Raw genomic sequence first — 14,685 nt, 5'->3', positions numbered from 1 at the left:
TCTTACTAAACAGAATATATTATTCACTATATTAACACTAAATTCACTATATTAATTTCAAACCCTACCTTAAACAGAAATTACTAGAAATCACCATACCAACATTTGTTTCAATATAAAGGAATGGTAAACTAAGTATCTTCTTGTTTTGTGACGAAGCTGTTCGTGTACCTCGTGTTTAACTAATTTGTAGGTACAAAGATCTAGGTAACAAAGGAACAATAATTGTAAAAGTTAAAAATGAATGGAATTATAAGAAATACTTTACGATCGTCGATAATTAGAAATTCGTTTTCATCAATTTCGAACTCGAAAATTGCAAGTAATCAATCTAGAGCGCTGTGGAATATTCCTCGTCAATCCGAAATCACATGTATTTCTTCAGTAAAACTGTTTAAGCTTCAAAATATTTTTTGTAATTGTAGTTGTTGCAGAAATTCTCACACAAAAGGTATAAATAATACATTTTAACTTATTTTATGTTTTCATTGTTGTATAAATGATAAACCATACATTTCTAAATTTAAGTAACTCCATTTTTTAAATATATATATTCATATTACGATATTTTATTATGAATAATCATTAAATAATTAATATTTTGCTAGTTTATTATAATTCTTTGTTTTTTTATTAGCTGAGAAGGAGCTTGTAGAATTTTTAGCAGAAGAAATTATAGCAGAAAAAGAAGCTCAAAAGCTGAGAACTATCCCTACTGAATTAGAAGGATTTAAAGTATCACTTGATGGTGCAGAAGTTAATCTAGAAAAAAGACAAAATAATGAAAAGTAACAAATTATATAACATAATTCAATAGTATCATAATGTAGCATCACAAAGCATGATGATCTTTATTAAAAATTATTTTTTTTTTAATAAGAATTTCATTTTACAGAATTAAAATTTCATTCAACATAAATCATACAATTGAATCTGGAGATGAATCTCAAATTGATATGGACAATCCCAATCAAAATACTGGAGATATGAAAAGTAAACCATCTTTCTCAGTAGACATAATAAGAGGAAATCAAACTCTTGGATTCACTTGTTCTTTTAATACTGAACCTGGAGCATCGGGTGCAAATGATAGCTACAGTAAATAACATTAAACTTTAATTTATTAGTTTATGTATTTTTATATAATTAAATGAATATATTTTTCATAGATATTATATAATTTTAGATGACATCTTTGGTATAGATGAAATCACATTATATAGTGGAGAACATAATGATAAAGTATATGCTGTTGCTGGTGAAGTTATTGATGGAGTAAGTATTATATCCTACAGTAATTTTGTATGTTCTTAGAAAGAATAAACCAAAGAGTTGAGTACAAATTAGGACATTCAGTAACTAATTTGATTATTAATCTTTGGAAAAATAAAACATTCTCATATGAAATCATTTTATCATTGATAAAATTAATATCAGAGAATGTAACAATCATCTTTTGTTAAGTTTTTGTAATTAATTTAATATATTTCTTTTTTATATCCAAAAAAAGTATGTGTAATATTTATTTTTCAGTATTTATATGATTTGCTGATGAATTATCTTGAAGAAAAGGGTATTTCAAACGAATTTGCAGAAAAATTAATAGAGTTTAGTACAAATTATGAACATACAGCATATGTTAGCTTACTAGAAGGTCTTTCAAAATTCACATCTGGAAACTAACTGTTTATTCATATTCATCCAATTATTTTAAGTGTTTAGACATATAGTACATTTATGTAAGACCATGTTTATAATAAATATATATAATATTTAAATGTCTTTGTTATTGAAGTTTTAATAAATAAAAATATACCCATAATGTTGTGTTATTATTAATATTAAGAATTTTTAGATAAAACATGTACTTTGTATTAATGATTTAAATTAAAATTATATATAAATTAACAATGTACTTCTTCTGTGATACAAAAATATGACAAAATGGATTTAAAAAAGAGGAAAATAATGTTGAAATGCGGTTTCAATGAATATTTTATGCGTACCAACTGTACTAAATAAGAATATTCTCTAACAAGGAGAGAACTGTACATGACAAAACATTATACAACACTGTACACGTCTTAAGTGAATGGAAATGTAAAGGGGCCTAATCGAACATTATTGGATACGACATAAGTACTCCTGTATGACAATGGAATAGAAAAGAAATTGCGGGTGGAAGCTGTGTATTTAGCAGCGTATTTGCAAAATAGAAGTCCAACAAAAGTAATAGATACAACTGCATATAAAAAGTGGACAGGAAAAAGGCCACACTTAAAAATCATGCGTTTTTAGAAAAACACATATTTTTCAAAATCTGAGAGTGATAGGACTATTCATTTTCCTTTATATCCTTATCATCTTCAACATCATCTATTTTATCATTTTCTACTTTCTTCGGTTTTTTTTTGCATCTCAATTTATTTTTTATCCTTTCCTTCGTGCTCTGAAAATATAAATAATCAGTAGTTAAAAATCGGTAGTGTGTATATATCTATAAATATTGTTACATATATATATGGTCATTATAATGATAATTATTACGTGATAAATTTTACGAAACATCTTTTCCTCGCAACGGTCCGTAATACGGACATCTACTCAGATTCTAATGTCTATGTGTCATTGTTTATTATATCGTTAACAATTAACGTGTATATATGAAACTTTGAAAGTGAATAAAAAGTACCTAAGCATATAATCATTGCAGTTTCATTTTCTTTTTATCAAGAACAAATTCACTCATTTTCATCTGTAACTTCATGTTCATCTATAATTAATTCATCAACTTTTAAAATTGCATCGTAAAGGCACAGCCTGAGTGACCTATCTAATATAATTCTGGATATGAATTCGTTGTTATTTAAATTATTATTGGTGATTATTGCATAGAGTGTTTTAATTATTGCCGAAGATAGTAATGGGTTATCTTTCCATTAGTATAATGGAATAATTAATAATTCAAATTCATGAATTAATTATTGAAGTTTGGAATTTTTCGTAACAAAAATATATTTATAAATGATTTATTGATATTATTAAATATAAAAGACATCGTTTAATATTCTACATCGACGCTTTATCACATAGCTACTTCAAAAATGCAACATTTTCCCGCTACAAAAATACCTACATATCCGGCTGCAGCCAACTTCCAGTTGGCGGCAAGCGGGCATACCGATAATAAATGATGGAGTATTCTCACGCGTCAAAGTGAATCATTAAATCTCAAAACGTTTCGTAAAGTAGTGATATCGCTGATTGACGTTTTAATTATTTCACGAAGTTCAAGATTACTAACTGTGAACATTTTCTCATTGGTAATATACTACATGTGAAAAAAGGTGATGTTACATACTGTAAATCGTATAACGATACATGTGGGAAATACAGTGGTGTGAGTGCGAGATCCTATGATATTACCGCATTGTCCGTTATTATCCGCTGTAGAAGATTCTAGATTTCAACTGTCCATTGGAATATTTGATCAACATTACTGAATAGGCAGCTTTTTAATTGTTTTTTCAATTTTTCTCGATCTTCACGTTCATTTGCAAACATAGTTACGTATTATCGCTATTACATTCTAAATTTTGATTGTGGATTAAGATATTTCATTACCCCTGCATAGAATAGACTGTTCTCTAACCATTAGGGCGATTATTTTACGATTGAAGGTGCATATATGAAACAAAGTAACGGAAAAGCAAGTGCCTGCGAAATCGTTATACATAGTATACTCTTTTTTCGCCTATATTTCTGAAATTAGGCTTCTCGGTTAGATTTTTTCGGTATAACAGCGTAGAGAGAATTCTTCCTTAACAGGGTTGGATATTTTTTTTGCGTTTCGAGCGTGCGTTTTTGAAAAATAGTGCCGACAGTGTCAGTGGCTGTCAGATCGTGCTGCGCAATTGACTTTCTTGCTTTCTATGTTCAAAATTACGCTTTTGACACCGGTTTTTTGCATTTACCAGGGTAGAGTGAATTCTTCCTTAACGGGATTGGATATTTTTTTCGCGTTTCGAGCGTGCGTTTTCTAAAAATAGTGCCGAATGTGTCAGTGGCTGTCAGATCGTGCTGCGCAGTTTATTTTTGGTTTTCTATCTTCAAAATTAGGCTTTTGACGCCAGTTTTTTTCATTTATCTGCATAGAGTGAATTCTTCCTTAACGGGATTGGATATTTTTTTCGCGTTTCGAGCGTGCGTTTTCTAAAAATAGTGCCGAATGTGTCAGTGGCTGACAGATCGTGCTGCGCAATTGACTTTTTTGCTTTCTATCTTTAAAATTCGGCTTTTGCATTCGAATTTTTCTATCTATCAGTGTAGAGTGGAATTTTCACTAACGGGATTGGTTATTCTTTTTCGGTTTCGAGTGCGCGTTTTCTAAAAATAGTGCCGAACGTGTCAGTGGCTATCAGATCGGGCTGCGCAATTGAATTTTTTCTCTTCTATATCTGAAACTAGGCTTTTCGATTAGGTTTGTTGGTTGTAGCAGCGTAAAGTAGGTTCAAAACAATATTCTGTCGCATTAAAGAGTTACGTGCAACAATAGAAAAATATTGGACTAATGGAATATCACCAGCATTGGGTATTAGATTCCAAGGATTATCTTTTATAGCGATAAAAAATTGAAGCAGTAATACAGATATGTTATGATATGTCTGTTGGATTCTAGGTTGGCTAACCATATAATGTACAGGATAGAAATCTTTCATGGTCTAGTAAAAATTCAGAAAATGGAGATGGCTTTGGCAGATGAAAGGGAATGCAGTTGATGTAGGTGATGGCCTCTTATTACACCTAAATATAGAGAATACGGTGAGATTGAAAGATATGTTGTATTGCTGATCTAAATATATATTAATAACAGTAGTCACAGGCAATGATCATCGCTAAGGTGATAAGTTTCAGAATGATGGAGCTGAGGTATCTGAAGATAGAGAATGGTTCAAATAATAGCAGTGAGAAGAGAGACTGCATATTATGACGAATCAGGAAACAGGAAAGGGGCAGCATATATACCAACAGAGTAGAACATGTGTCATGGACATGCAAATATAAGGATCATTGAAGAGATGGAGAATGGTCACTTGGTAATAGTTATAAAAATTAGAGATAACTTGAATGTAGAGCGTGAATGCTGCTTTGAGGCACAAGTGTGTAGAAATGTCTATAGGAACTTGAAAACTTTAAAAGCAACAGAAATAATGGGGCTGTGGCGAATGGAATTGATTGGATCAATAAAGTCAACGTTAAAAGGAGGTAAAATGTCCTACCTGTTGATGATTATTCGAGAAGAGAACCATTTGATTGACGGATTTGTAAATGACTAAAGGTTTAATATGAAATATTATTGATGAAGGATTTTTTTTATTATAGGAGACTTACAAACATGGGTAATATTTATATCCAAGAGCCAGCCACTAAGGGTAAAGTAATAAGTTTGGTTAATAATATTTTAATGGACTGTATGTCTGTTTTTAAAAATTTAACCAATATATAATATTTACTTTCTAAATTTCTATATTAATATATGAAATAATTTCCAATTTGAATTACAATAGTAAATAATAAATTTTAATAAATTTGATTTTAAAAGTATTTTATGTTAATAAAACTAATGTATTTGTTATAACTAGGTTATAATGAAAACAACTGTTGATGATATCGAGTTAGAATTATGGGCAAAAGAAACTCCAAAGGCATGTAGAAATTTCTTGCAATTATCTATGGAAGGTTATTAGGATGACACTGTATTTCATGGAATTATCGAAGGATTCATAACACAAGGTGTTGATTCAACAGGTACAGGAGAAGATGGTAAAATATATGGAGAACCATTTAAAGTGAGACTATATTTAGAAATGAAATGAATTCTTTTTCTATTCAAAAATAATTATTGGATATATGTGTTTCAGGGTGAATTTTATACAAGATTACATTTTTGTCGACGAGATTTAATTGCTATGGCTAATGCTGGAAGAAATGAGAATGGTTTCCAATTCTTCTTTGCTCTTAGTTCTACACCAGATTTGCTGAATAAACATACAATCTTTGGTAAAGTTACTGGAGAAACTATATATATCATGCTTAAACTTGAAGAAGCACTTGTAGATGAGGTAAATTTAATGTTTATAAGAAGATATATCAAGAATTGATATAAATATAATATTTCCCTTTTTTGTAGAATGATAGGCCACTTTATACTTCAAGATTGATAAAAACTATAATATTGAACAATCCATTTTCTGATATTATACCGAGATTAATAGTACAGGAAGGTGAAGAAGTAAAGGACAGTTAAAAAAGTAAAACAGCAGCAGTAAAGTAAAAATCATATATGTTTGCAGAATTTAGCCCTGATAGTATTGTTCCTTGCAATGAAAAATTTTGTTACAGAGATTTCAATCTTTTATCATTTGGTGGAGAAGCAAAGGAAGATGAAGAAGAATCTGTGATATTAAATAAAAAGTTTACTGGTAAAGGCAAATCAGCTCATGATCATTTAACTGATCCAAAATTAAGCTCACAACCAGCTGTTGAACCATCTGGACTTGCAAATAAATAAAGGAAGAAAAGCCGCAGTAGTGATTGGGAATGTGATGACCAAGTAAAAACTCAAGAAGAATTAGAAGTTGTAAAGAAAGAGAAAGAGTTAGTTTATTGTTTATATTATAACTATGTTATAGAAAGTAGGAATTTTTATTGATTGTTTCTTATATTTATATTTTCAGAGCAATAAAGGAAAGGATAAAAAATACATTGAGAGATACAAAAAAGGAACCGAAGAAAGTACAAAATTATAAAATAGATGATGTTGAAGATGATAAGGATATAAAGGAAAATGAATACAGAATAAAAAACTCCTTTTTAGGTTTAGCACAAGGGAAAGCCGAGGGGGTGCACGATAGGAGATATCAAGAATTATTATGATAACTCATGTATTCGAATAGAATCATTTGTCATATGTTTATAAATTATGTACATATATATATGGTAATTGTAATGATAATTATTACGTGATATGTATTACGAAACATCTTTTACTCTTAACGGTCCGTGATACGGACATCTACTCAGATTCTAATGTCTATATGTCATTGTTTATTATGTCGTTAACAATTAACATGTATATGTAAAACTTTCAAAATGAATAAAAAGTACTTTAAAACCATCGCAGTTTCATTTTCTTTTTACCAAGAATAAAACCACGCATCTTCATCTGTGACTTCATGTTCAACGGGCTATTAAGAGGGTAAGAAAAAGGAAGAAAAATGTGTTATACTTATTTATGTCCTTTTATTGTTTTGTTTCTCCCGCCGAACGTGTCACGTGGTTTTTCATTCGGCAGTTTCGATCAGCGCCATCTATGATTTGGGCTCAAAAAGCAGGAAAGTGATAGGAATATAGAATAGGCAAGGAGGTCGACGAAGTGTTGGACACGTGGCAGACAAGGACAGAGAGGGGATAGAAAAGGATAGAATGGCTCCGTCAGTGAAAAATTATTAATTACTCAATTACCGTAAACAATTTGTGGACCTTTATAATTTCGTTGCAAAGCTGGAACTTCAGGCTACATTCCTATATAATTTTCGTAAAGAATTTAGCTCTAAATTGTTAGTTATTAATTTTTGCTTTATGGCGTCCATGATTTTGTAACGGCGACCATCACGACCTTCCGTGAAAATATTTATTACTAAACGAAACTAGAAACAAAATGTGATCAAAAGATATATGAGAAGATTCGCAAGAACATTGTCTTTCTAACAAGTGCATAAAGTTTCATAAATTAATTGCGTAGAGGATAGTAATTAATGAAAAACCAATGGCGTCTTCGATAACAATTCAAACACTGCGCAGAATAATAATTAATATTAAATTAATTAGGGACAAATTTATATCGAAAAGTATATTGAAAAGTTGCTGAAGGATCTGCCTTTACGACGCAGTTATAAAAATTCACAAATTAATCGCAGGAATCGAGTAATTCATTAATTTTCCAATAAAACTTTAAAAAGGAACAGTCAGCGCCACCTATAGTTATGTATTGGAACTAACGAAGCACAAACTTCCAGATAAAAATCATAGGCGGCGCTGACTGTTCCTTTTTAAAGTTTTATTAGAAAATTAATTAATTACTCAATTCCTGCAATTAATTTATGAACTTTTATAATTGCATCGTAAAGGCAAATCCTTCAAGAACTTTCCAATTTATTTTTCCATATAAATTTGTCCCTAATTAATTTAATATTAATTATTATTCTGCGCAGTGTTTGAATTGTTATCGAAGACGCCATTGGTTTTTCATTAATTACTATCCTCTACGCAAATAATGTATGAAACTTTATGCACTCGTTAGAAAGGCAATGTTCTTGCGAATCTTCTCATATAACTTTTGATCACATTTTGCTTCTAGTTTCGTTTAGTAATAAATATTTTCACGGAAGGTCGTGATGGTCGCCGTTACGAAATCATGGACGCCTTAAAGCAAAAATTAATAACTAACAATTTAGAGCTAAATTCTTTACGAAAATTATATAGCAATGTAGCCTGAAGTTCCAGCTTTGCAACGAAATTATAAAGGACCACAAATTGTTTACGGAAATTGAGTAATTAATAATTTTTCACTGCCGGAGCCATTCTATCCTTTTCTATCCCCTCTCTGTCCTTGTCTGCCACGTGTCCAGCACTTTGTCGACCTCCTTGTCTATTCTATATTCCTATCACTTTCCGGAACAAATGGTCCAAAATCATAGATGGCGCTGATCGCAGGCGGTAAAATTTGTATTCGAACTAGATACTAGAAATCAATTCGACAGTAGAAAATTAATAAGTTTCCAAGTTTTTCTAATTAATTCATGAACATTTATAGCTGAACAGCAAAGTTGGAATTATAGCAACATTCTTATACAATGTTTAATTTAATAATTAATTCTTACATCAGTGATAGGTTTTGTATTTTCTATATATAATAATTATTTATATTTTCGTGTTCTTTCTGTGGTAAATAAGATTGCTATAGAATACTGTTTTTCTTGCATATTATTCTTATTATTTTGTAACAAATATATACTAGCATAAGAAAGCGTAAAAAATAAATTTTTGATTAAGAAATTTTATTTACAATTCTTTATTTACAATGTTTTCATGGGCGAAAAATGAACACAAAATAAAAGATGGATTGAAAAAGCTACGAACTATAGACGGGAATCGAACCCCGGACCTACACCATAGGAATTTTTGCTCGTCGCCATTGAGCCGAAATGCCGGACGAAAACATACGTCAATAAATCAATAGTTGTAGTAGTAATAAAACTTTAATCATAAATATTTTAAAAACTATAAAGTAGTTGCAGTTATAATGATATATTTTCTTGAACTGCTTAAAGAAATCTACAAATCTGCAAAGTTACAACTAAACCGATGACCCGAAGGACTTGCACTCCGTTTGTAAGTGGTGAAGTTAAATGAAACAATGGCGTAAATAGCAGTAAGTCTGGATGTGCGGATTACAAAGAGTGTCGCCGATTTGATAAATTATTTCGACAATCAAAAAGAAATGTCGAATCGTGATCCGGACAATTTAATGGCTACGAACGATGAAAATTTCGATTATTTATTCAAAATTGTACTTATTGGCGATTGTGGTACAGGAAAAACATGTGTTGTTCAAAGATTTCGATCTGGCACATTTATCGAAAGGCATGGAAATACAATTGGTGTAGATTTTTCCATGAAAACTGTACTCATTGATGATAAGAAAGTTAAAGTACGTTTATTTAATCTATGATTGATAAAATACTATACTAAATATTTAAAAATTTTTTGATATTTAACCTATAAACTTTAAAAAATTTAATATTTTTCATATTAAAATTATTATGAAACTAACTTCATATTGTAATATGAAATTGAACAGGTATTATTTTTAATAAAAATAACTTTGTGATAATGTAATAATATAAGAAAAAAAATTTTTCACATTAAATTAAATTTATTATGATTACAATATAATATAACAATTTATAAGTTTAATATATTCATAATATTCTTTAAACAATTAATTAGTTTCAATTATTTTATATAAATAATTATTTATCTTTTGTTTTCTTTTTATTGTATCAAACATAGTAAGTATATTACATATAAAATATATTGTTATTAAAAGATTTTTATTATTTCTATAACAGTTACAAATATGGGATACAGCTGGTCAAGAGAGATTTCGTACAATAACTCAAAGTTATTATAGATCTGCTAATGGTGTTATTGTAGGTGTGTGATGAATGTTATTTTCTTTCTTGTTTATTTAATCATAAACCTCTATAATAGCTTAAATAAATTTCAGTTTATGATATTACAAAGAGATCTACATTTTTAAGTTTACAACATTGGGTTGAAGAAGTACGAAGGTATACTTCATCACATGTGTTATTGATCTTAGTTGGTGAGATTTATTTATATATTTTGTTTAAATTATAATCTAAATATTATATATTAACAAGTAAAAATCTTATAGGTAACAAATGTGATTTAGAAAATTTACGAGAAGTTGAGAAAGGTGAGGCAGAAGCTCTTTGTCAGTATCTTCCTGAAGTGCTACAAATAGTGGAAACATCAGCCAAAGAAAATACCAATATAGATTCTGTATTTTTCTATCTGGCATCTGAGCTTAAAGTATTCAATTTTCATATAAAGATACATATATAATATGAAATAACAAATAAATATCTGAATCATACATTGAAAAGTAGAGAAATAATTTTTATAACATATAATTTCAATTTTATTTTTATTAATAAACTTCATTTATATAATAATTGTATATATATAATTTTTACTTTTTTTTTCAGAGAAGACATGAAAATCGCCAAATAAATGCTAATGAAGATGAAATTGTTAGACTTGGTGCAAGTAGAAAATTAACTTCGTGTTCAAGTTGTTCATATAAAATATTTTAGGTAGTGGTTTCTTAATAAATGGCATACATATCCTTTTCAAGTTCAAATTTGTATATAAAATGAAAAAATAATGTACAATATTTTTATAATAATTTAAATAATGTGATATTAAAAAAGTGAGTTACTACATTATTGATAATGACAAAATAGTAATAACTGTGGTACTAAGCCAGTATTTTGAGACTATTTAATTATGAAACAAGAACTCACTATCAAATTGTATTAATCTGAAAAATTACTGCTGCATCTACAATTTAATTAGAGACATAAGATTGAGTATTTTAAATATATATATTTGTAAATATAAATATTTAGATTTTAGAATGTTCTATGACAATGATGTACTTTAACTATTTATAAATGTAGCAGAACTTGATATTAGTATTTATTTTTAATGAGCAAAGTCTCAAGAAACATAAATAATATATTGATATATTTTTTTAAACAAAAAATTCACTGTTCTACTATTTTTTTAATATTGTTGTAATATTAAAATTATTGAAATAAAAAGTAAATGATATACATACATGTATTTGAGAGAATATTAATTAAACAGTATATTAAATAATAGCAATTATTTATTAACGTTGATATATATGTTATAAGACAAAAATTTTGATTTGTAAATTACAATACACACTCTATACTTGTCCCCTTTTTTTAACAAAATATATGAAGAGATTGAAATATTTTGTTACAATTACCATATCAGTTGATTTATATATGCAATAAGTGGCAAAAATACTGAATAATCTTTTTATACACAATCTGTTTCAGTTTTGGCATATTATTAACATTTCGATCAAAGTACATTTTTTTGTTAAGGCATTTCTTTATTATATGTACAAAATCTTCATGTAATTTCTCAATTCACTGCTTTTATATATACAGTTAATAAATTTAAATTTAACTGTAATAAATGTACTAAAAAGGAATATTTCTATTTTTCAGGAATATTTTTATATAAATTAATATATTATACTATTTATTTGCATATTAATATTTCTAATATATTAAAATACAATGATTGTAACTTTTTTTTTTACTAAAAAGATATGTAAAATATACATAACAGATATATTAAAAACTATATATCAGGGATAAATATATAAAAAGAGATATTTTTGTGAAAGTAATTGATATATCTATTATGTAATTTATAAAATCTTCATATGTATAAATAGATTTAAAAATCAGAAGTATATATTTAATAATGTTATTAATGTGTTTTGTTTCTTGTTACTAAACATATATTTGTTTAGTGAAAGTATTTTATCCTAATTACTAACTAATGTACTTCTTAAATTATATACATAATCATGCACCATTCTGATTTTGATTCAATGATTGTTAAAACTCCAAATAATATGATTGTTACTATATTAAGTTAAAATTGATGAGCTAAATATTAAGAACTAACACAAGTTCTATACCCTATTGTAAGTCCTTCTATATTTCTCATCCACTTGTACAAGATAGTAGGTTCCACTGAACATATTTTGAATGCTACTTTGTGGACTAAATGGTACAACATGACAGTTCTGTTCACGCCACTCTAATATCTTTGTATAATCTTCTGGAGATACCTTTTGACGTGCACCAATCTCTTCCTTAATATATGAAAGTGAAGAGATTATTTTCATTAAATCGGATTCTTCTTTACATTCTTTTGTTATTGTTAATGAATAAATAGTAGAACAAAATCCTGAACCATATGAAAATATTCCTACTTTAGAACCTGCTAATTCTTTTATGGGTTTACTAATCAGTAAAGAGGCCAATCCAGAATATACAGATGGAGTGTACATATTTCCTACTTCACTTGCTATCATTAAAGTAGGTTGTGTCTTCTGAAGGAAATCTGTTTTACTTAAATTTATAAATGTTTTTTCAATTTCTTTATTTAAGTAAGTATCTTCAAGTTTAACATCATGTAATTTTATTAATTCTGGATACTTTCTAGATATTTCCTCTTTAGGGGTATTCAAAAAATCAAGAAAAGCTAGTCTCGCATAAGATTTTTGCACTAACTTACAATATGGAGAATGAAACAAAAAAGAATCAAAATTATCTAAAGTTACATTGTAGTTGTACTTATTTTTTACCTTTTTACAATAAGTTTGATAACAATTATCTAATGCACTAAGGTAACATTGAATTGATAAATGTCCATCTACAATAGGATATTCTGAGTTTAAATTTGGCTTATAAAAATCATATGCATGTTTCATACATGATGATCTTACTCCACGATCAATTACTAAAGGTGCATTTGGTCCAATCACCATTGCTATGGCTCCAGCACCACCAGTTGGTCTAGCACTTCCAATAGAATATACAGCATTGTCAGCAGCAACAACTAAGGCTAATCTACCATCCCAGGCACTACTTTCCACCCAGGATATAGCATTTAAAAGAGCAGCTGTACCTCCATAACATGCATTGGTTGTGTCAGCTCCTTCTATATCTGTGCAACCATATGGTTCAAATAGTTGCATAAGAACAGATTTAACAGATTTGCTCTTATCTATTATGGTCTCTGTGCCAACTTCTAATCTTCCAATATCTTCTGGTTTTATATTATACCTATCCATTAATCGGTGCACAACCGTTAAACACAAAGAATTAATATCTTCACGATCATTGCAGAAACCCATTCTACACTGACCTAAGCCAATGGTGTATTTTCCACTAGATACACCATCAAACTGTTCCAATTCTGATTGCTCAACATATTGAGCAGGAAAGTATACTTCTATTGCTTTAATACCAACATCTTTGGGCCACATGATGTTCAATTTTAATAAAACAGTTTTATTGTATATTACAATATTCTCTGTAATTATTTTATATATATAATTACTGTGAATTGTAATGTAATCCTTAAAGTTCTATACTCATGATAACGTGTAGGCAGGGTACAGTTCTCTTGTACTAAAAAATGCACGTAATGCCGGTTAAACGCCGATCATGTATTAAATTTGTTTCCCAAATATTGTAACTTTTATGAAATGTCTTGTTGGCACTTAAATTCGATAACAATCTCGAAAAGGCAATAACAATAATTTTGAAAATCTGAGTGTCTGATAATCCTGCCTTTTTTAAATTCGTAACTTCAAACCAAGTGAACGTGTGCTTCGAGGACGGACGTGCTACTGCTAGAAACAAACTCAATGATGAATTCAGGTTAGAAGTGAAACTCAACAAGCAAAAATTACGGTCACCAAATAACGTGTTTTAAAGCTCGTTTAACTCTTCTTTTCTATTATACGTCTACTCATTGGATCAGTTCTTTAAAAAATGTCAAACTTCCAAATCAACGTTTCACAAGCAAATGCTGCTTGTCGAGCTGCCGCCGCTTATTCAACCAGACGTATTGCCACTTGGTGGGGATAACAGATTTATTCAATGTATATTATGAATAACATTGTGTATTCACTATATTTGTAAATCAAATTAGTTTGTTTACAACCTTCTTTAAATATTAATATTACAATTTTATAAGAAAATATGGAAAATATAAATGATTGAAATGATAAATAGAATAAGAATATTAGAATAATTTATTCATTTTATGCTATGTTATTTGCAAATATTCTATACATTTACGTTAGAATTTATCATATGAAAACATAAATTTAATTCGATAAACTTTTCCAAAAATAATTTTTGTTAAATTAATATCAGATTTGTATGCGTACATTGGACTATTTGAGTCTGT

General features: G+C 28.6%; 3 protein-coding genes across 3 annotated transcripts; 2 read left to right on the top strand and 1 right to left on the bottom strand.

Annotated features, from left to right (window-relative positions):
- The first annotated feature begins 132 nt into the window (after nucleotides 1-132).
- Nucleotides 133-1,683, top strand: P32 (complement C1q binding protein P32). The gene is made up of 5 exons (XM_017901926.1): nucleotides 133-451; nucleotides 638-788; nucleotides 896-1,098; nucleotides 1,187-1,275; nucleotides 1,534-1,683. Exons 1-5 carry the CDS (start codon nucleotides 241-243, stop codon nucleotides 1,681-1,683), a joined length of 804 nt encoding a protein of 267 aa, XP_017757415.1. The 5' UTR covers nucleotides 133-240.
- A 7,794-nt stretch (nucleotides 1,684-9,477) lies between these two features.
- Nucleotides 9,478-10,964, top strand: Rab19 (RAS oncogene family member Rab19). Its single transcript, XM_017902036.1, has 5 exons — nucleotides 9,478-9,772; nucleotides 10,194-10,278; nucleotides 10,352-10,450; nucleotides 10,523-10,680; nucleotides 10,857-10,964. Exons 1-5 carry the CDS (start codon nucleotides 9,563-9,565, stop codon nucleotides 10,962-10,964), a joined length of 660 nt encoding a protein of 219 aa, XP_017757525.1. The 5' UTR covers nucleotides 9,478-9,562.
- A 1,333-nt stretch (nucleotides 10,965-12,297) lies between these two features.
- Nucleotides 12,298-14,317, bottom strand: Hmgs (hydroxymethylglutaryl-CoA synthase). Its single transcript, XM_017901998.1, has one exon. It carries the CDS (start codon nucleotides 13,751-13,753, stop codon nucleotides 12,392-12,394), a length of 1,362 nt encoding a protein of 453 aa, XP_017757487.1. The 5' UTR covers nucleotides 13,754-14,317; the 3' UTR covers nucleotides 12,298-12,391.
- Nucleotides 14,318-14,685: the final 368 nt, after the last annotated feature.

Source organism: Eufriesea mexicana, unplaced genomic scaffold, assembly GCF_001483705.2.
Source record: "Eufriesea mexicana isolate 0111107269 unplaced genomic scaffold, ASM148370v2 scaffold1653, whole genome shotgun sequence".
Classification (NCBI taxonomy): Eukaryota; Metazoa; Arthropoda; class Insecta; order Hymenoptera; family Apidae; genus Eufriesea; species Eufriesea mexicana.
Note: the sequence above shows the minus strand (reverse complement) of the source record. Positions and strands in the feature narration are given on the sequence as shown.